The sequence below is a fragment of the Parasteatoda tepidariorum genome, chromosome 5 (assembly GCF_043381705.1).
Source record: "Parasteatoda tepidariorum isolate YZ-2023 chromosome 5, CAS_Ptep_4.0, whole genome shotgun sequence".
Classification (NCBI taxonomy): Eukaryota; Metazoa; Arthropoda; class Arachnida; order Araneae; family Theridiidae; genus Parasteatoda; species Parasteatoda tepidariorum.
In genome coordinates this window covers 49,083,757-49,107,535 of record NC_092208.1, presented here as the reverse complement: position 1 = coordinate 49,107,535, position 23,779 = coordinate 49,083,757, and the positions used below count along the sequence as shown (strand labels likewise).

General features: G+C 31.5%; 1 protein-coding gene across 1 annotated transcript in view; it reads left to right on the top strand.

Annotated features, from left to right (window-relative positions):
• Nucleotides 1-23,779, top strand: part of LOC122270221 (arylsulfatase B) — a 30,492-nt gene that overhangs the window by 1,357 nt on the left and 5,356 nt on the right. The window contains exons 2-8 of the mRNA XM_043046818.2: nt 4,201-4,347; nt 7,035-7,194; nt 9,375-9,487; nt 11,092-11,226; nt 14,810-14,932; nt 17,603-17,732; nt 22,858-23,154. Of these exons, the coding sequence (XP_042902752.1) occupies nt 4,240-4,347; nt 7,035-7,194; nt 9,375-9,487; nt 11,092-11,226; nt 14,810-14,932; nt 17,603-17,732; nt 22,858-23,154 (1,066 nt within the window). The 5' untranslated portion in view covers nt 4,201-4,239. The remainder of the gene's footprint in view (nt 1-4,200; nt 4,348-7,034; nt 7,195-9,374; nt 9,488-11,091; nt 11,227-14,809; nt 14,933-17,602; nt 17,733-22,857; nt 23,155-23,779) is intronic.

Genomic DNA, 23,779 nt, shown 5'->3' with positions numbered 1-23,779 from the left:
TATATATATATATATAGCATAAAATCATGGCTTGTTATGATATTAGATATTGCAGTAGATGGTTTCTCTGATTTTTAAACGAAACGTTTGTGATTTGTTGCTGTATTACGTCAAAATCTTCAATTAAGATAATGTAAAAGAATGAGATGAAACTTGAAAAGAATTCAAAATAATTATTCAAGTTTATTGAATCCTAAATACTCAACTCTAAGAAAGTTTCGTTGTATTATGGCTATGAGTTAATGAATTAGATATCTAGTTTAAATATCTAGTTTATGAGCTAGATATTTAAACACTTCTTCTGATATTGCGTGCTGTCTCATTTTATGATGTGTAGCTTTAAAGGATTATATCAGTTTATTTCTGATTGTAAAATACGATTTTTTTAAAAAATACAATAAATTAATTATTTTATTTAGCTTTTAAGCTTATAAAGTATCATCATTTGAATAATACTTTTGACGAATTTATGAATACGAATTTGCGAATTCAGCTATAAAGAATTGGTTACGGAGAGAAATCCTGTTTCTTAAGAGTTTATCATAAGATGCTGAATAAAACTCAGATACCAACTTGTGCCTCGTATGTGGAAATGACTTGTGTTTTCTTCAAATAGGAACATAAATTCTTCAAAAAAAGCCGGCAATTTGGTAATTCTTGGGGTCATAAAATATTGTTCAGACTATATTTCGAAACAAGGAAAAAAAATGAAGGAAGAAAACTTTTGAAACGTAATTACTCTTTTTGAAACAGAAAAAAAAAGATGGAAAGAAAATGGGATTATTGAACTTATATTTCACTCAAGTTTCGGTTGATGTAACGAAAAGCTAGAAGATTCCTTATAATTCCCTCCCAGAAGTAAATAGAAAAATGTGCAAGTGGGTCATCAAATCAACGAAAAAGGACATTTTTAGCATTTTATCGTTCTGCTATTGTCGATATACAACCGTGGATAAAGTTAATATGAAACAATAAATTTCCAGTCAAGATTTCATCGCATTTTAAGAATCATCGAGTAAGCCACCTGGATAATTTTAAGTTCCTAGAATCGTGTGATATCATCACTTTATTGGAGACTTTAGAAACAGTAACTGCGAAAAAGTATTTCTCGCCGATTTTCTTCAGCGTATCTTCACGTAAAATTTTTAAGTAAAGCTTATATTCCATGAATTATTATTATTATGTTACAATATTATATGGATACACATTAGTCTTCTGAATGGGTGAGTTATTTTTATGAAACTATTTTGTTTTTTTGTTTTAAAAAAGTTAATTTATTTCTTTGTATTTAATTGGATATTATGCGTGTTGAACATTTCGTGAAATTATGCTCCTTATCAGGTTTCCTATTAGAAGTTGCTCAGAAATTTTAAGAAGTGAATTTTCTAAAGCATAATGAGCTAAAATTAAAATGGTTCAAAAGATTGTGGCATATTATGTAAATACTCTCTTACTGTTGGCGTTATTTTTTTCATTATTATTACTTGTATTTTTATTCACAAAATTTCCATAAATTCCAAATAAAATGAAGGGGAAAAGTTAATCCAGTCAGATGGTGCATCTGAAATTCATCATCAGAATTATGTGTAATGATAAATTTTAAGTGAAAAGTAAATTAGTGTAAGAATTGTTATTAAATATGCTTAGTAACAATTTAAATAAAATATCTTACATTAAAACATCCTTTTTTTTAAAACATTATCCATTTTTGAAAAATAAAATTGGTTATTTATGGCTGTTTTGAGTAGCCTAAAAATATACTAAAAAATATAAGTCGAGGCACAAGCAAATCACGGATACAAAACTCATTTTACTTATGTTACTCTTACTTGTTTCAGAAATCTGGAAAAATCATAAAATATTATATTTATCGATAAAACAATTTCTTTTTTAGACAAAACCATAAAACTTTATTAGCGTAAGGTTTTGATGCAAATAAATATCTGAACTTCACTTCTTCAATGAATTTCGTTAACGATATTGTTAAAATGTATCCTTGTTTAAAAAGTTTGTTTAAGATTACAATTACTTTTGCTAGAATTAATTTGTTAGATTAATTTAGATTCATAAAAAAATTAAGTCAAGTTAGGTTTCGTTAAGTAAGTAATGTTTTTAAAGTTATACTCCTCCAGTTTAATTTTTTTCTTATGAGTATGTTTTTATGATAATGTTTCTACCGATTTTACTCAAATACTTTTGTATGTTTACTTTTGTATTTTGCAATGTAAAATTACATTCGTTAAAATGATGTAAAAAATTGCATACTTTTATATTAATTTTATATTTATGTAAATAAAAAATAATTACAGTCAACAATTAGAATGTTATTGAATCAAAGTCTAAATTGAAAATAATAATTGTTCTTTATTTACAATAGGAAATCATTTACCAATTTATACATTTTGAACTTGTAAATAGGGCAAATTTAATCAATGTTCAGACATTTAGATTTCTGAAATTAAGAATTGTATTCATAATTTCTGCAAAAAGTATGCTAACCCTCTCGCTGCGTTTTATGAAAATACTTTTAAAAATTGTGTTTTTTTTTATTATAAATTTCAAATCTACATATATTTTAGAATTAAAATATTCGAAAAATGTTTTCAAAAGAATTTTTCTTTTTAATTTCGAATAAGATTATAAGGAATAAGGCTGTCGGAAATTGAAAATTAAAGAAAAATCATATAACAGCAAAATTAATCTTGGTGAAATTATGATATATTTTATGAAATACGAAGGTAAAACTTATCTACAAATAAAATAAAGCAAAATAGTTACAAAACATTTATTAGAAATTAAGTTTAATATGATAAAATTCGAAACAGGGTTCAAGGCAAAGTCCTGCCTTGCAAATTTAGCCCTAAATTTGTGTTACCTTGCAATTTTTTGCTGTTGCCAGGCATACTTTTTCAAGCAACAAACAGCACATTTGAAAAAACCGCGTAAACTGTTTTAAAATAAGCTTATATAGTTCACAAAATATGGACAACTGACGCTATCTGTTAGCGCAGATCTAAATAAACAATTAAACATCACAGAAAAGGTGAAAGGAAACCATGAACGGGAAAAGAGCGGGTTTCACAGTTAAATGAAATGGTACGGGGAAATCGAGAGATATACAACTAACGAGTTTGAAATTTTCTCAAAATACCTATTACAACAATAAAACTACTTGAAATCTAAAAACAATCAATAAATCCTTTTTTAGTAAAGAGAAACCTAAATTTAGTGATTTTTGAGATTCTAAAACTAGCACGACTATGAAAAATTTATTTAAATTTTCCACTTTTAGTATTTTTTGTTTAACGAAATAAGGCATTTGCCTGATAACACACTTATACCACAATAATATCTTGTGGTCAGCTAATTTTTTATAATTCTGAGACTTGAAAAAGAACGTGACAATTATTTAGAACGATAGTGTTTAAACAAAAACTTCAAATACTAATAAAAATAAAATGAAATAGATTAGTATATTGTCGGAAAAAAATCTACATAGTAGCTAAAAGAATGAGAATTTGAAAAATGCAAAATTATAATGAAATAATTGGTTGAATAGTTCTATGAATCACGCGTGGCCAGGTAATTCAATTTCAAAATTATGACATTAAAACAATATATTAGATATTGAGATATTTTAATACTCTTAAGAATTTTGGCTTTATGGGTTATTTTGGTTTAAAAATACGCCTTTTTTGGTGTACAGTACAAAACAGACATTTTTTCCAGTTTTGAAATAAGGCTGTACTTATATTATCAGAATAGCAAGTACTTATTCTACTTATTCTATCAGAATTGTCATACAGATCTATGCGCAGCCAGTGCTCTCCATCGTTTTAATTTACTTTTCATTTTGTTTTTAAGTTGCAAAACCCGCCTAATTTAGCTAGATTTATCAATATTCATGTTAAATTGCATCTTTCGGGATTTCGCTTATCATTTTATACAATTTTCTTCCATTAGCATTTATAATCAATGTTTTCGTACAGTTTAATTTAGTTAGCATTTTATATATATTGACTTTTAGGATGTTGTTCTTAAAAAAAAAAGAAAAAGAATTTTTTTAGAACGCATTAACTCGTGGTCTTTCATTTGCCTTATTGTCTTTTAATGATGTAAGTTTAAATATATTTGCCGTGCAACCATATATAGTTCATGCATATCATTTTCTAACATTAACAAGATTATTTCGTATTACAGTTAAGTCTTTCAAGAGCTATTTGCTGATTGATCGACATTATGAAGAATATTCTAACATGTTTCCTTTATGTGCTTTTTTCAACTGCCGGAGGAGAAGACATTCTGAATAGGTCTCCCCATATTATTCTAATATATGCGGATGATATGGTAAGTCTCATGATTCAATTTTCTTAAAATAAATAATTAAAGAATATAGCTAATTATATACACACACACGTTAAGATGTTCTTGGCATAATTTTATAGATTTTAAACACTAGATACTAGGATCCAGTTATAGCATTGAAAACTGGGGAAAATTTTAGGTACGATATTTGGCTTGCTGCTAATAAGAGTTTTGGACATCATAGCCTTAGTAACATTCTAATTTTGTTATAATAGGACCAATATTCACGAATGTTGATTGTATAAAGAGCTAGGGAGTCCGCCACACTCCAATATTTTGTCTAGATAAGATTGTTCACAACTCACCCGATATTTTATAGCCTTTAATTATGCAATATTAAGCGTACCAAGAATGGCGGAAATAAGCCTGCATTTTTCCGCGACTATTTAGCCTAAATAGGGCTTATGTACAACTGTCCGATCCTAGTTATCTCCATTGAGAGAGCCGTGGTGGTTTAGAGGATACAGCATTCATCTTCCAATGAGGTGAACCGAGTTCGAATCCCAGCGATGACTGTTTGATAAAAATTCCACAACCGGCTTGTACCGATCACAGTGCTGACATAAAAATATCCTCAGTGGTACACGGATCATGAGTTAGATTCCCCTTGCCATCAGGCTGAACGTGGGAGGTTTTCTTCTCTGTGTAACGCAAGTACGGGTTAGTTCTATCAAAAAGTCCTCCACGGAGGCAAATTTCTTCCAATATTTGCTTCAGGAGTTACTTTGTCTTCTGAACTGGGTTCAAAATTACAAGGCTACGGAGTTGAACATTGGTATAGTCGTAAACTCAAGATTGGGTCGGCTGTTCAACGATGGTTATAATATTATAAGACTTCCATTGAGGTAAAATCTTGGCCTCACGATGCATTTTAATTATTCGATGCATTATAATTTAATTATTAAATTATTCGGTGCGCGATTAGTAAGAGTGCTGATTCTCTAATACTACACCATTTTTACACCGAAGAGCCATTACATTATGACCACCCTGCTGATAACATGTAGGACCACCTTAAGCCCTCAAAACTGCTAGCACCCGCCGTGGCATTGAGTCCCCAAGGTGCTGATAGGTAGTCTGAGGTATCTGGTACCAAGCGCTCACCAACTGGTCCTGCAATTCCTTCACATTGCGAGGGGGTAGCGTGGCAGCACGAATTTGGTTTTCCAAGTAGAACCATCAATGCTCTATTGGATTAAGGTCAGGTGAATTTGGGGGCCAAGACATGACTTGAAAGTCACTGGAATGCTCCTCGACGATTCGACCCTTATGACATGGTGCATTATCCTGTTGGTAAACACCATCACCCGCAGGAAAAACTGCTGCCATGAATGGGTGAACCAGGTCTGCAACTATGTTCAAATAGCTTACAGACGTCAGGGATTGTTCTATGAGGATTATGGGACCTAATGTGTCCCATGAAAACATTGTTCCTGGGCGAGAAACCATAAAAATCTGGGTGAGCCCATTGTTATAGATGGAGGGTGGTCATAATGTAATGGCTATTCGGTGCATATTATTTTTATATCATGATAATGAATTGCCTCCGATATTTGAAGTACTACGAGCAAAGCTTAAACATTATAACTTAGGGGCTTCTTTTGTTGATTGGTTTCGCCATTCTGCCAAACATTCTATTGTGGGATCTTATTCTACCGATCTCCTGCATACATCTTCGTGATGTCTTTTTTTTTTAAGCGTGTAAGCGTGTGTGTCGAACCTGATTGGCTTCTGAAAGACAAATGCCATGATTTATTTACGGCGACGTCGCTTGCAGGCTTCCAAGAACGGAGTTACAATAAGATCTTACTTGCCACAAAGTGTAAATTAGATACTTGCACCACGCGACGACACGCGTTATGTCACCTAATGAGGTTCAATACATACACGTGACTTCGCTTGCAAGTATTGAACTAGCTCTGATCGGGAAATTGATTCAGCATTGTAATAAACTTAAGTTTTAAAGCTGCAACGTTAACATTCCGTGCACAAAAACTTGATTAGATACAACCATGTGATTAATTGCAAGTACTTGGGTACAAAACATTTGGCGAACAATCAGTAAGAGCTTCGATTCTTTAAAACTATGTTACATATAAATCATTTTACACATTAGGACGACAAGTTGCGATATTTGCGGCGCTATTAGTAGAGTTTTTAATATTGTACGTTATTTCTGTACCTTTCTCAATGGCAAACCTTTATAGGATCTTAAATGCCGCAGAATGTAAATTCGTATTTTGTTAAACGGTTCCCTGTAACAAAAGGCCTACATTTTTTCCCTAAACTTAATTTACAATTATTTCAAGCAATTTTCTGAAAACAGACGACTGAAGAAAATAAGTACAGGTGACAGAATATGTTAATGGAATCAAGTTTTATGAAGGAAATTATAGTAGTTAACTACGTCGAGAAAAGTGAAATTTAATGAAGATAAATATTTAATATTTTGCTTACTTTATTATGTATCAAATATTTAAAGAATTAATACTGTGTCCAAATATAATTTATTAACTAAATTAAGTTTACAGAAATAATCGATTAAATGTATGTATTGACACAAACGCTAGTTTGATAATAAATTTTTTCTTCATATATTTCGTTTTATTTTAGCCTCTAAAACATAACTATAACATTGACTTCGTTAAAATATACATATTTTCCCCTAGGGATGGAATGATGTGAGTTTCCATGGATCTCCAGAAATTCCGACGCCTAACATAGACGCCTTGGCGATGAATGGTATTCTTTTGAACAACTACTATGGAGAAACTATGTGCACCCCCTCAAGAGCATCTCTTCTCACTGGAAAATATCCTATTAGATTAGGTAAAATAAAATTATATTATCATAATAATAACATTTACCACATCATCGTCGTAATAAGTTTCACTAAATTATGTGGACGGTCAATCATTGGCCAGATATGAACAGTTATTCACGATCGCAACGTTGGAATACGCCATTTGGGGAGAGGACCAATTCCATGTCTTGACACTCCCCCTCCCACCTTCTCACTTGCATGGGAAAGTTCTACGATATCTTTCCTCTTTCGTATTTAATTGCCAAAAATATTTTCCAAAATTTTCCACGGCGTTTTCTTTAAGAACTATATTTAATGCAGTTTGGAATTCTATATAATTTAATAACTAAAAAGTTTTTAACTGTATTTGAAAATCAAGACAATTAGCGTACTTCTTTCTCTCACAACTGTATTTGAAAATCAGGACAGAAATTAACGTACTTCCTTTTCCCACAACTGTATTTGAAAATCAAGACAGAAATTAATGCTACTTCCTTCTCCCACAACTGTATTTGAAAATCAAGACTGAAATTAACGTACTTCCTTCTCCCACAACTGTATTTGAAAATTAAGACAGAAATTAACGTACTTCCTTCTCTCACAACTGTATTTGAAAATCAAGACTGAAATTAACGTACTTCCTTCTCCCTTTACTATATTTGAAAATCAAAACTGAAATTAACGTACTTCCTTCTCCTACAACTGTATTTGAAAATCAAGACAGAAATTAACGTACTTCCTTCTCCCACAACTGTATTTGAAAATCAAAACAGAAATTAACGTACTTCCTTCTCCCACAACTGTTCCCACGCTTATGGAGAAAGTGTGTATGTTGTGTTGCCATATATATAGAGAATTCTGCTCTATGCCACCTTAAGCCTATTTCGATAGCAAATAACGAAAACACATCTTTACGCTGTAGCACACAATATCATGTATTATGACTGATTAAAGAAATAATATGGGAAGCAAACATATTAAAGTAACTTACAGGCTCTCAGTCAAAAAAGAACATGTCGTAAATCTGCAGAACGTTTTTTTAGGTTTTTATTTAAGAATTCTGCAGATTTTTTGTTTTCGAAGACAAGAAAATATCTGCATTTTTTAAAATTTAATTTGCAGAAAAAGTCCTCTTTATGATATTCTTTAAACCATTTGTATAAGAGCAATAAACTAGGATTTTTTCCTATAATTCAATGTAAGGTTATGTGATTGTCTTATCTGAGTTTAAACTTTCTTACTTAATTACTTATCTGTGGATTTCTTTAAGGTTAAACTGCAGTTCTAGAATACTAGTATTTATAAATATGCAGTCATCAATATTTAGAATTCCATGGGATTCAACCGATACTTAAAAAGAAACTATTTAAAATGTTCAAACAAAGATAAAGCATACTGTACGACGTATGAATAAAGCAAATCAAAGTGAATAAAGCACAAATAATGGCAAGGTTCTATCAACAAGAATTTTCTAAGTGACTAAACGCAGAAATTTTGTGTTTTGACACTAAGAAAAATTTTCTCTCTCTATCTCTTACAAAAATGCTCCTGTTTTTTTTTATTTTTTTATTATTTATTCATTTTGAAACATCGTTTTCACATGCAAGTTAAATTCCTGAATTTTTTTTTAATGCTAAGATAAAGAATTTTGCATGCTAAGATTACTACTACCCATTCAAAATAGTATTTTTTCTTAAAAAAAAAACTTCATCAATTGACAACCGCTTTGTCACATCGCATCCAAAATTAAGTTTTTAAAAATGGCTATACTGAACTAGGTGATATAGCCACTACAACGAGCGATTCGATCGAATGGCTCACACATTCCTGTCGGTTTGTTATCCAAGTATATATGGTAATTTGCTTGAATATCCATTGATTATTAACAATAACCAGCTCTTTTGGTAAACGTGATAAAAGCATACTAATCATATTGCCCGGTATATAGTTCCCCCCTCTTCCTTATGTTAAGGGGTTTTCAAGGTTAAGGTACATTGCTTGGTATTCCCTACACTCATATTTTTCCTAAGAATAATCCATTCCCATTGATTTGGTGTTTAGAATTGAAAAGTTCACCGCTTGCTCTATTTGCTTGAACTAGAAATAGGAATGGTCATGATTTTTTAATGTTAGCAAGCAGGAATATTTTAAATCTTTTTTCAGGGAGAATTTTTTAAAAAAATGTATTGGTTTTTAAAAATTTCAGGTCTGCAGCACAGTGTATTAAAACCAGGAGAAAAAAGTGGCCTACCACTAAAAGAGATAACGTTATCTCAACACTTGAAATCATTGGGTTATTCTACTCACATGATTGGGAAGGTACATATTATTCCTCCTTTAAATAATTAGTTTTCAAGTTAGCAAAATTATGAACTGATTATTGGTAAAAAACATATGCTGTTACCTTTCAGACATAAATTATTTATTCTTTATGGAAAAAAATATGTATTGTTTTATGAAACCTATCTATAATTATGACATTTGTATAGAAAAATTTATTCAAAATTTTAAATTTCTTTAAAAAATTTATTAATTATGAAATATACGTAAATGAACAAAAGCGAAAACGTTAAAGTGATTATGTTAAATAGCCGAGATTTATAAATTACTATGCTGCTAAAAAATATAAATAAAATTTAAATTTATTCTTACATGGGGAAGTTTCCAAACAATGAATCTATCAAAATTTAAAAATTTATTGAAATATAATTTTATGTAAAATATTTGACTTAACAAACAATATACAGTCAAAGTTGCTTCAGAAACTGTCACAAAAATAAACATGGTTCTAAAGTTGAATATTAAAGTGCAATGTATTTAACAAACTAGTGATGGAGAGACTGTCTATGACTTGCTGATGAGACATGATCTTCTGGACTTGGTCAAGGGCTCTAGACCAAGGGGATAAGCAACAACAACAACAGTTGTAATATTCGTAAGAATATTTTTCTTCTTCCTCTTCCTTGCAAAATAGACGCGGGCGGATCTTTTACTCTAACCGAAATCCATATTTTTGTAGTTGTTTTACAAAAGCTCCTGATTTATTGAGAGTTTCGAATTTTATTAAAATAAACTTATTCCTCTTAAAACCTAATGTTTATGTCTCGCTTACATCACTTTTATAGTTTAGCTGGTAAATGAAATATACATTTCCTATTTTAATATTTAATTTTCTTTTTGTGATCAGCATACTTATTATGGAAAAGTATCTTATTAAATAAAAATTATTATTTAATACTTTAAAATCAATCTGAATGATATAACTTCAAAGTTTAAAAGAAAAGATGCCATGCATACTTTATTCTATATGGAATAAAACTTGCATGATACTCATTGAAAGGAATAATCTCACACATTTTAAGCTTATTCCCAGGTAATAACAAGATGGCTGTTTGCACAGTAGGTAAATTATTCATCTGAATTACTGCTTTGTGCTCATTATGCCTAGCAGTATGGATGTAATCACTAAACCATTTTTTTATACAGTTAGATAAATAAATTTTTGAGTAATTGAAAAGTAACAAAGAATATTTCAGGGTTTTACAGCTAGACTGAAGCATGCTTTGGCATGACATATACACACACGCAGCATAACAAAAAATGTGAAAACATTATTTTTTAAAGTTACTATCATTGATTCTTTCTACACAAAAAATTCATTTCTTGTTGCATATTATTCATATAATTAAATATTTGTTAAATAAAATATACAGTTTTAAAATTTATAAAATTTCAAATTATGTTTATATGACATGACCATAATTTGGCTTCTCAGTGATAGATTTTTATTTTAACGGAAAATCTTGCTGCGTGTTCAAATTGCTTAAACTATTTGATTATGCTGATTGAGATTTAATGTAATAGACATTTTTAAAATCCTTAGCTTGACATAAAATAATGTAAAAATTTATTTTTTATTTTAGTGGCATCTTGGATATATGACAAAAGAATATACTCCAACATATAGAGGGTTTGATTCATTTTTCGGTTACTACAACGGTTTGCTAGATTACTATGATTATACCTCACAAGTTATAACTGAACTTCCTGATATACGGGTAAGTATGCATAATTTTACGTTACGAAAAGTTACATACTTTATGATCCCAAAAATAAGGCTTACATTAAAGAAAGAAGGGATAAAATAGAAGAATACAATTTAGTGAGTTCTGCTTAGGGAAGAAATTAATATTTCTATCAGAATTCAAATTTTACCAATTCTACTATCAAAATTAGTTAATTTAATTAATAAATTTTTTTTAAATCAAAATTTGTTACGAAGTTATACAAAAAATGGTGTTTCTAAATGTTAATACAATAATAATGTGTTCAAATTTGCAACAATTTGCTGCCACAATGTTGCAACCATTTGCTGCCAAATTTGCCACAATGTTGTGTAATTTGAAGAAAAATTTAACAGATGCTCGTTGTGAATACGTCAAATGAAATGGTATTCCATAAATTTTTTTCGACAGGATTTTAAGGATTTTATTTAGAAGGAAAGTATAAAATCGCCATTCTATTTATGAAGCCAAAGATGTTCAAATTTTCAGATTTTTTGTTGTTGATGTAAAACATCTCAAATCCCTTTTTACTTTGCCCTATGAAGTCATATTGATTAATGTTTTAATGCAATTTAATTATCTTTACTCATTATTATTATTAAATACGAAAACTGTTTTTAATTCATAATCATAATTTTGTGCTGACACAAATAATAATTTATGTCATTCAATTTTTATAAAATTTCCAAAAAAATACAAATTTAAATGATTAAGATTATTCAATGCATTGTATTAAAAGATATCACTTTTTATAATCTGAATATATGAAAGTAATTTTAAAATTTATGACCCGCCGGAGATTTCTCAATGAACCGTTAAATCACATGATATAATCTAGTTTTCTCATAAAAATCCAATTTTTTTTCCTAACATTAGCATGAATTTATTAAAGTACATTGAGGCAGTACCTTTCACCAAGTACCTATTACCAGGAATAAAAAAATGATTAATTTAAAAATAATTATGACTAATTTTTACAGCTCGCCGAAGAGTATAGGTCACACAAATTTGAATATTATGATTTATAATAATTTTTTTAATCATTTGCAATTATTAAGCAATAAAGTAAGTTAAGTTTACTTTTATCATAAGATTTGTATAATCAAACATGCGAAATAAAATAATGAAAACTAAATTGTAAGACATTATGAGAAATTTACTTTTCACAATATTACCAAAGTTATTATATTGTAATATTGTAAAGTTTGCTGAAAAACTTTTATATTAACCATAAATTAAAAAGGAATTTAAAAAAAAAATTGTATGTGAGCTTGCAATGGTAAACAACCATCAATTTGTAATGAGAATAAATCTTCCATTTTAAATATATGCATACATTAATTATTATAATAAATATTTTATGCCATAGCAACGCATGCTATGACGACGCACACGCACTGTTTACTATTACTCTTGAACACAGTTGAAAAGTGTGATGACGTCCAAATAAGGTGCGCACTCCATCAAACCCAAAACAATACCAATTTGCCAATGGGTAATAATAAGCTTTGTACTGTAAACAGAATAAATGAAGTAATGGTACTTAATTGTTTAGGAAAAAAGTTAAAAAAAATCATAAAACATGTTAGACACCAATGAGGCACAAATAATTTTGGTAATTGGTTCTAGTTGCAATAAAAAAGTAAGCCACCTATCAAAAAGCCAAATTGATGGAGAAAAGGTGCGAATACGTTTAGGAGAAACGTCAAAAAACTACTATCGAGTACTATTTTATTATTATTACTATTACTAAATAAACTATTATTAATACTATTATTGAGACCAATGATGCGTAACTAGTTTTGGTAATATACATTTCATTTTATAACCGTCGTTGAACAGCCTACCCAATTTTAGGGTGCACGACTACTAATGATCGTGCACCCTACTACGGATCGTAACTCCGTAGACTTGCAATTTTGAACTTAATCTAGAAGACAAGGTAACTCCTTGATCAGGAATTGGGGAAAAATTTGCCTTCGAGGAGGACTTTTGATGGAACTAAACCGCATTTGCGTTACAAGGAGATGAAAACCACGAAAATCAACTGCTGCTAGTCTGATGGTAAGGGGATCTAACCCATTTCCGTCTACCACTGAGGATATTTTACGTCAGCACAATGATCGGTACTAGCCGAGTGCAAAATTCGTATGACCAGCTATCGCCGAGATTTTGAACACGTTTCCCCTTATTAGAAGGCGAACGCTCTGTCCTCTGACACATCATGGCTTGGTAATATACATTTTATAACCATCTTTGAATAGCCGACCCAATTTTGAGATTACGCCTACTAATGTTCAACTCCGTAGTCTTGTAATTTTGAACCCTATCCAGAAGACAAGGGAACTCCTGGGTCAAGTATCGGGAGAAATTTTCCTACCAGGAGGACTTTTTGATGAAACAATCCTGCCTTTGCTTTACATGGAAAGGAAAAACCATGAAAACTTGCCATGGTTAGCCTTACGGCAAAAATACTCTACCACATAGGATAATTTTACGTCAGCTCTTTTTATTTTTCTGGGCGAAGGAATTGTTCTTTCAGAGTATTGAACACTCTGATGGGTGAAAACTAGTCAGGCTGATGCTCAGAATCAGTGATATTTTAAAAAATGATATTATTTGAAATTGAGATGAACTTTCACGAATCAAACTCAATTTGTTTCAGAGAAGAGGTAAATACGCATAGATATATATTGAAAAGTTTGTAACTCGTCACAGTAGATTTTTATGTTAAAGTACAGTGTGTCTTAAAGATAAAGAGACATATGAATAGTTAATAAGGCATATAACAATCGATTATCTATAACACTAGCTGAATACCCGTTCTCCACATGGGGTGAATAAAAAATAATTAAAGAATCAATAAATCAGTTCTGAGAAACATAACGAAATCATGCTCAAAGCTGAAAAGCACAATTAAAGAGCTTGATGGAAGAACTAGGTAAGGAAAAGATTTAGGAGAATTAATGGATTAGAGAAAATGGCAAAAAGCATATTTACCAATTTTATTATTAATTCATCATTATCATCTCATGTATCAATTTCATTAAACGGCAGTGGTAGCCCAGTGGTAAGACAATCAGACGCTGGTCATGAGGGGCCAGGATTCGATCCTCAACTGTGCTAAGACCCACCAAGAACATGCGATATACGTACTCGTGTAATATGTGGAATCGAAAGTCCATTGGTCGGCCTCTGAGACGTAGCATGGGTACAGGGATCTGGAGAAAGTGTCCTTCTCCTTCAGATCTATGTCTAAATTGAGGAAGTGGCTTCGCAAAGTTGTGATGGCCTGTCTTCGGATCATCCTCAGGGATGTTTCCCAAACCGTCGCCAATAGCCCGTTGTGCAGCTCTAGTACGAGGCAAATAAAGTACTAAACCTACCAATTTCATTAGCAGAATGCTCGCCATTCAAAGGCTGCTTCAGCGCTTTAAAAATTGTCACAGTAATTGTTCCCACCTTCGCAAAATGCCAGTGATGCTGGTGTCTCATAAGAGAAATATATAAATACTCACAAACATTTCATATTTGTATTTTGTTAATTAATTGAATTTGCTTTCATTATTTTTTTCAGAATTATTTTGGAATTGATCTTTATAATCAAACAAGGCTGGTAAGAGATTTTCGAGGTCAATATGCTACTCATGTTTTCACCGAAAAAGCTAGAAACATTATTTGGAATCATGATTCTACAAAGGTAACTTGAAAAACATTTGGGCTACTTACGTACTATCGCTACCATATTGGCTACATAGCATAAACAGCCACAGCAAAAAAAAAATGCTACCGGAGCAAACTCTAATAACATTCCCGATTGTCTTGTAAAATGTAGTATTTTTGTAGAAAGGCCACGACATCTTTTTCACTGGTCAGTAAACTTCATATTTACATTCCCATACTTGCATTTGCCATGACATCACACGTTTATAAGCACAAAAAGGTGTGAATAGCTTATCGTTGCTCTTTTCGGGTTACCAGTTTATCACGTTATCTCCAAAATTAGCATGGTGTTGTACGCAATATAGTAACCTTTTTTAGGATTTGAATACCAACTAAATTGAGTTGTGACTATGTATTTATTTATTTACTATTGCTTAAGTACTTAAAACACATGTAATATGTATATTAATCTGCATGTAAGGGATACAACTTACTATTCATATGGTCACCTTAATTATTTTTTATCTAAGTATCAGATTTTCGCTTGTTAAGATACAATTTTAATGGTTCAAGGGGCCATTCTTAAACATGCTAGTTAATTTGAGCAGACGATATATTTATGAACAGAATTAAACACAAGAACGAACTTTAATATTTTTTCTAATGATCTTGATTTTTTTAAGACATGGGCGTAATCAGGAAAATATGAACTTAATAATTTAGTCAATCGAGCGGTCGAAAGGGGTTCTGTCGACCGGACTGTGTAGTGTTCATGGAGCTGACCTCACATAAGAAAAGTCCTGGGTTTGAATCCTGGGCGTAATCAGGAAAATATGAACTTAATAATTTAGTCAATCGAGCGGTCGAAAGGGGTTCTGTCGACCGGACTGTGTAGTGTTCAGGGAGCTGACCTCACATAGGAAAAGTCCTGGGTTTGAACCTGGGTTGAAGAGTAGCTAATGAATCTGTAATACTGATACCTGAATGACTAGTGTGGCATTGGAAAAAATTGCTTAGCTTCTTATTTTACGCATTTCTCTATATTTCTGACACTATTTATAGAAATCAAAGTATTTTTTGCGCAGAGTTATAATTTTTTTTGAATTTAATAACAAAAGAAATTTGAAGTAAAACACAGTTTTTAAAGGTTATTTATTATTTTTCGTTATCAAAATAATATTGGTCAAAAGACATTTGAACTATAGGGTATGTGAAATTTTGCCTCATTTTAAAATGTCTAACTATGATGCCAAAATACAAAATTCGAATCAAATCGGCTGAATAGTTTCTATGAATTTATGTTTAAAAAAAAGGCGTATAGCTAAAAGCTGAGTAATCAAGTTTTAAAATATTATATGTTATTAACTACGTGACCTATTTTATCCAAATTTTATATTTCGTCATTTAAAGTTACATAGTTAATAATTATGTTTGACTTTGAATGTCTAACAGTTCAAAATGTTTTCCAGCATTTTTAAATAAAACAATAATTAATAACAAATATATAAAAAAATAGTTTTAGCATGCTATACAAAAAATTGTTATCATTATTATTACTATTTTCTGAATTTTTTGAATTAACAAGTTCCCTGTAAAAATGGATTCTCAAATTCCATGAAATTTTCTTTGTTTTTGATGAAACCATTTCCTGGTATTTGCTCCGAATGAAAATTATGTCAAAGTGACGAAATGACTATTTTATTTTGTAACTGTAGTTGAACGGCCGACCCGAATTTCGGCTTACGATTACCAATGCTCAAACCAACTACCAATCCTTGTAATTTTGGAACATAATGCAGATGACAAGAGAATCCCTGGATCAAGTATTGGGAGAAATTCGCCTTTATGGCGAAATTTTTGATGGAACCAACCCACATTTGCGTTACAGGGCGAGGAAAGCAACCGAAACCTTCCACGGTCAGCACGATTGCTAAGGGATTCTAACCCATGAACTGTCAACCACTGAGAATACTTTACGTCATCACTGTTGTCAGTGCTGAATTTTAATACAATAATACAATTTTCTTAAAAAAAAAATGTAAGAATGCGTTTTATTCAGAAAACCAGAAAATTTGTTCCTAAAAAGTTTCAACAATAGTTTCAGAGTTTATTAAATGGTGGCGCTGCTGACTGAGTGAAATTATGAAACAATGTTTTCTTGTTGCATATTAGGCCAATCTAACTGAAAATATTTCGCGTGTTCATGTATTTCTTCAGATTATTACGCCACGTTGTTGCTGCAAATGATGGTTATTTTGAAAACATTATTTCATCGAATAAGCAGCGCCATCTTTTGATGATCTTTACCGAACATAGCAATCTATATATTTATATCTCTCTCCTACAGTTTCACTTAAATTTATTTTCGAATTGTTAGCTTCTAAAATGCGTAGTCTCGGTCCTTGTGAAACTATTCTATCTTAAAGTGATCGACTTCATGCGCAGGTCGTGTGGCTACCAAAGCGGAGGAGCCATCCCCTGTGTAGAAGAGCAAAATTGTGATGGCATGTCATCCCATCATCCTCTAGGATGTTTCGCAAACCGTCGCCAATAGCCCATCGTGCATCTTTAGTGTGACGTAAATAAAATATCTACCTACCCAAATTGTTAGTCACTTTTGAGACTTCTTTTTAAAACTGTGTCCTTAAACATAAGTGACTATTGTCAAACAAATTTGTATTATTTTGTAAGAAGAATCTTTTTTCAGCCCTTGTTCTTGTATTTAGCACACATAGCAGTTCATTCGTCAGGCAACGCCTTTAATCCTGTTCAAGCCCCGGCAGAGGTTATAAGAAAGTTTAAATACATCAAAAATATAAACCGTAGAATACAAGCTGGTAAGTGTTTTTGCTCACTGTTTTTTCCTTTCAATGCACATTTTTTTACAAATAAAATTACTTCAACATATGAAGACATTTTTCACAAATTCTTGAGCTTACATTAGTGAAAAAACTACTCTTATAACTCCNAACTAACTTTAATATTTTTTCTAATGATCTTGATTCTTTTAAAATGTGGGCGTAATCAGGAAAATATGAACTTAATAGTTTAGCCAAGAGAGCGGTCGAAAGGGGTTCTGTCGACCGGACTGTGTAATGTTCAGGAAGCTGACCTCACATAAGAAAAGTCCTGGGATTGAATCCTGGGCGTAATCAAGAAAATATAAACTTAATAATTTAGTCAAGAGAGCGGTCGAAAGGGGTTCTGTCGACCGGACTGTGTAGTGTTCAGGGAGCTGACCTCATATAAGAAAAGTCCTGGGTTTGAATCCTGGGCGTAATCAGGAAAATATGAACTTAATAATTTAGTCAAGAGAGCGGTCGAAAGGGGTTCTGTCGACCAAACTGTGTAGTGTTCAGGGAGCTGACCTCACATAAGAAAAGTCCTGGGATTGACTTTCTTATGTGAGGCATTTGCGTTACATGGCGAGGGAAACCACCGAAACCCTCGCGGTCAGCAAGATTGCTAAAGGATTCTAACCCATGAACTGTCAACCACTGAGAATACTTTACGTCATCACTGTTGTCAGTGCTGAATTTTAATACAATAATACAATTTTCTTAAAAAAAAAATGTAAGAATGCGTTTTATTCAGAAAACCAGAAAATTTGTTCCTAAAAAGTTTCAACAATAGTTTCAGAGTTAATTAAATGGTGGCGCTGCTGACTGAGTGAAATTGTAAAACAATGTTTTCTTGTTGCATATTAGACCAATCTAACTGAAAATATTTCGCGTGTTCATGTATTTCCTCAGATTATGCCACGTTGCTGCTGCAAATGATGGTTATTTTGAAAACATTATTTCATCGAATAAGCAGCGTCATCTCTTGATGATCTTTACGGAATATAGCAATTTATACATTTATATCTCTCTCCTACCGTTTCACTTAAATTTATTTTCGAATAGTTAGCTCCGAGAGTGCGTGGTCTCGGTCCTTGTTAAACTATTCTATCTTAAAGTGATCGACTTCATGCGCAGGTCGTGGGGCTACCAGAGCGGAGGAGCCATCCCCTGTGTAGAGGAGCAAAATTGTGATGGTATGTCATCCCATCATCTTCTAGGGTGGTTCGCAAACCATCGCCAATAGCCCATCGTGCATCTTTAGTGTGACGTAAATAAAATATGTACCTATCCAAATTGTTAGTCACTTTTGAGACTTCTTTAAAAACTGTGTCCTCAAGCATAAGTGACCATTGTCAAACAAATTTGTATTATTTTGTAAGAAGAATCTTTTTTCAGCCCTTGTTCTTGTATTTAGCACACATAGCAGTTCATTCGTCAGGCAACGCCTTTAATCCTGTTCAAGCCCCGGCAGAGGTTATAAGAAAGTTTAAATACATCAAAAATATAAACCGTAGAATACAAGCTGGTAAGTGTTTTTGCTCACTGTTTTTTCCTTTCAATGCACATTTTTTTACAAATAAAATTACTTCAACATATGAAGACATTTTTCACAAATTCTTGAGCTTACATTAGTGAAAAAACTACTCTTATAACTCCAATCGTTTTGTACATGCACGTCACCAATTTGGGTCGTAGATTTGTTTCCGAAATCTTTCTTTTATTTAAGAAAACTTTAAAACTAAAGAACCAGGAACGTTGTGATTTTTTTAAAAAATATATTAAAGCGTCTGCTTCGCATTTGTTTGAAACATTCTATTTCTGTCTGCTGTTCGTTTGTTTCTGAAACATTTTAAGACCTTTTTAGGGGAAAAAGCGTTTCATACAAGCTTGAATGCTTATAACTGAATACATTGCGCTGCCATACAGAAAACAGGAAAATAATGCTTGAATTTAGCTTTACTTCACAAAATTCATCTTACTAGATATTATTAGTATTATTATTTTATTATTGTTTATTTATTTTCTGCTGATATGTGTTAAGTTTCATCATTTAAATCGCTTTGTTTAATTTAATCTGGGAGATAAGAATCATCGCTATCACAGTCTCGCAACTTCGAAGTGTATTTTTTGAATTTAATTATTCTGTAATAATTTTCGATTTCAAACTGGACTGTTTGTATTGCCAATTATAAAGATTGTATTTCTTGCGAAAAGAAAGGTGGGAGTTTTAATGATTGTTGTTGTCCAAACGGGGTTGAAAATACATAATAGTAAGTGAAAATTATGAAGAATATTTTGTGAAAGGATTAAGTTCGTTGATTGAAGATAGAAAACAAAAATCGGAATTCGAAGAAAATAGAGAAAAAGAAGCTAAAAAAACAAAAAGAATTCAAGAAATGGAACCGGAGAAAAAATACACATTCAAGTCTGAGTGTGTATTTTACTAAAGCTTGTAACTTGAAGGTGAAGGCATAATAAAGAGTGTAATGTATGGATTTATTATTTTATTATTATTCGCTTATCTTTATTTCTTTTGTTAATAAGCTTCATATTTAAAGTTTTTTTAATTGTTTTTATAAATAAATCTATGATATATCACTGTTATAATCTATAGGAAGCATTATTACTAAACATTATTTACTAATATATCTGCATAGAACTTTTCACGCTGCTTTAATATTATTATTTGAACTATTATTATTGATATTAGAGAAAATAGTTAAATGCTTAAAATAAAAACCAGTAATCAAATTCATTATACACTTCAGAATAATTCATTATTGCCCGTTTCTCAATATTTAGTACAATTTCTTTCTTTCACGTATATTTCTGTAATGCTTCCTTTTTCATTAGAGACAAATTATGCAATGAATTTTTAAGCAAGTAGATTAGATATGATATCAAAAATACCCCCTCCGCAAAAAAAGCACTACATATTTTATTTTTTACCGAAATGTTATATTGCCTAGCATCTAAGTGATACTTTTCATGCAGCATAGGGTTTTTAAATTAGATTGACTCTTAGTTGTATTACATTTATTATTTTTATTCATAAATTACAGAAAATAAAATTAAAGTAAATCTCTCCTCTAAAACAAGTAGTACACTGGGGTTAAATTCTCCACAATTTCGAGACCTCATTCAAATTGGTACTCATCGATCTGAAGATGTGTAAAGTAGCCACAACGTCTGAACCTCATGAAATGTAAGTTGCAAACCAACAAAATATGTTGGTTCCGAATGAAGTTTTTTGCTGGACCAGTTAAAAAATCTCATCAAACCATGTTGGTTATTGATGGATTTTTTCTCGGACCATTGAAAAATTCCATCAAAATACGTTGGCTCTTGATCGATTTTTTGTTGGACCATTGAAAAATACCAACAAACCATAGTGTTTTGTTCATGTTTGCCCAACATAAAGTTGTTCCATTTCCAAATATGAGGTGATAGTCAGTTTTGATGGTACCATCACAATAGTAAGATGGATTGTGATTGCATCTAATGATGGTTACCATTTTATTCATGTTGGTCCATCAAAGAAAAACCATCATAAGTTTTGTCTTGTACAGTTCTAAACAATAACATTTTAGTATCTTAACAAATGATGAGCTCTCACGACCAAAGTACAATTACAGTAGTTTTTAATTTGGGCTTTAATTTAAAATTACTGTAGTTCTGGTTACCCAAGACAAAGTTTATGAATGGGTTTTCTATGATGGGCCAATATGAATAAGATGGTTATCATCATTAACTCCCACCAAATACCATCTAACCTTTTGATGACCATCATCCCAGGGGCCCTATTACCAGCTTCACGGAATCTAATTCCGATCGAAATGAAGCTCTCGTGACGTCATAAATCCGTGAATGTCAGTTAAGTCGTATTACGAGCTCTTGATTCCGCTCGGAACTAAATTCCGATGCGAAGTTATTACGAATCCCATTCCGGCAGGTTTAAGAGTAAGCGAAATCGAGATTCCGATAAGAGTTTGTTTATTTTAGTGAACAAAATGACGCTGTTTTCCGTCATACAGCTAGCTATTGCTGAAGAAAGTGATCGAAACACTATTAAAAGAAAGATCTATCGGCCAGAAAGATTTTGGGTATTCCAATATCCCGACAACAAAATTTAGAAGTTAATTTAGATTGGAAATTAGTTTTTCTAAAATGGTGTTACTCATGGGCGAAATTCAGTAGTGGAAATGAATAATATCGGATTGTGGAAATTAATAACAAAAGCTACACAAAAAAAATATGTACAAAAAACAATAGAATCTTAGCTATAAAAAGGAATTACCAAAGTTAGCTATTAGAATTTCCTATATTGTTTGAAATATGCATGTGTGGGGATTTAACTATCGACTGTGTTAACCTTGAACTATCTAAAGGTACTTGAAGATGGATGCAAGTTAACATGTCTTATATAGTAGATAGTGATTTGGTATTTAATATTTATAGTGGTAATTACGCCAGATATGCCGGTAAGGCTTCCTTTATTTTAATCTGGATTGTTTTCTAGGCATTCCACAATCATTGTTTAGAGGCGAATATTAATTTTTGTACGTGAAGCCATTTGAAAATACTACGTTGTAATTTCACTCTACACTACTCTCTATACTTCAAATAAACACAAACTTGGCTTTTAGAACACAAAATCGTTGAAAATGTATGAATTTTTAAGCTTTCAGTTTTAAGTTAATGCGATTTTAACTCGCATAGAAGTAGAGAATGCAAACATATCGTTGCCAGATTAATAAATTAGAATTATAATAATTTTCTAATTGGTCAAAGTTAGCCCCGCCTACAAACTTCAATTTCACCGGAATCGTGTGGAATGGCGATTTCGATTCGGGTTTTACGAAAAGGCAAAGTGGGTTTTACGAAATTGGCAATCCGATGAAAGCTAGTTTCCGAGCGGAATAAGTTTCGATGAGTTGGTAATAGGGCCCCAGTTTAGGAATTGGAACAACTTTATGTTGGCTTGACTAGTAATCCAATGTTCTTTAACATTCAGCTCTTAAAGTAGACTTTCGATACACAAAAGGAGACACTATCACATAGACTTTTCTTATTTCTCTTATTAAATGCAGAAAAATAATGCTCATTTTTATTATTACAGCCATAACATCGGTATTGGATGATTCTGTTGGCGAGATTATTGAAACTTTGCACCAAAGGAATATGTTGGAAAACAGCATAATTATTTTTGCATCTGACAATGGAGGTGAGCTAGATGGTATAAGGGGTGGATATTCTTCTAATTATCCATTGAGGGGTAAGAAGTGTACTCTATGGGAAGGAGGTGTTCGGCTTCCTGCCCTCATATGGAGCCCACTTCTGAAACTGAAGGATTCGATAATATCAAATCAGTTAATGCATGTCTCTGATTGGCTACCAACTCTTTATTTCGCTGCAGGTACACTTATTTTAAATTTTTTAGTATTTCTGTTTGCTTTTTTAAGAAGTATTTGTTTGATTTTTTTGAAATTTGAAGGACTTCTAGAAAAAATGCGTCTTTTATATCATTGTCTTTTATATCATTATCTTTTATTTCTTTGGTTAACTTTCAAAATTATCTTACGCAACATACAAACTTTAATGGTAACCAAGTCGAATGCACAGTACCAATGCATTAAAATATTCTAATTCTTAAGCCCCTCTTCTAACCATACACCTAAATTAGCTTTAAGCAATATATTAAACAAATTTTCTCATAGTCTAGATTTTTCCCGCTTGGAAGTACTTGATTTCAATATTAATTATTTTCCAGAGATTTCCACGATAATATCAAAGTGCATGATAATATCAAAGTGCAAAGTTCCACGATAATATATTTTCCACGATAATATCAAAGTTCTTTAGGTATTGAATTTTAGTAATAGTGTTGGGGACATTTCAGTAAAGCAGAGACCAGAAGTATTATTAAATATTTCTGTTATGAGAAAAGTTAGAAAACTTATACCTTTGCTCCATTACGTGCTGTACCACTTTCTCACGCATAACTTGAGTATCGTTTATATACTATATATATATATATATAT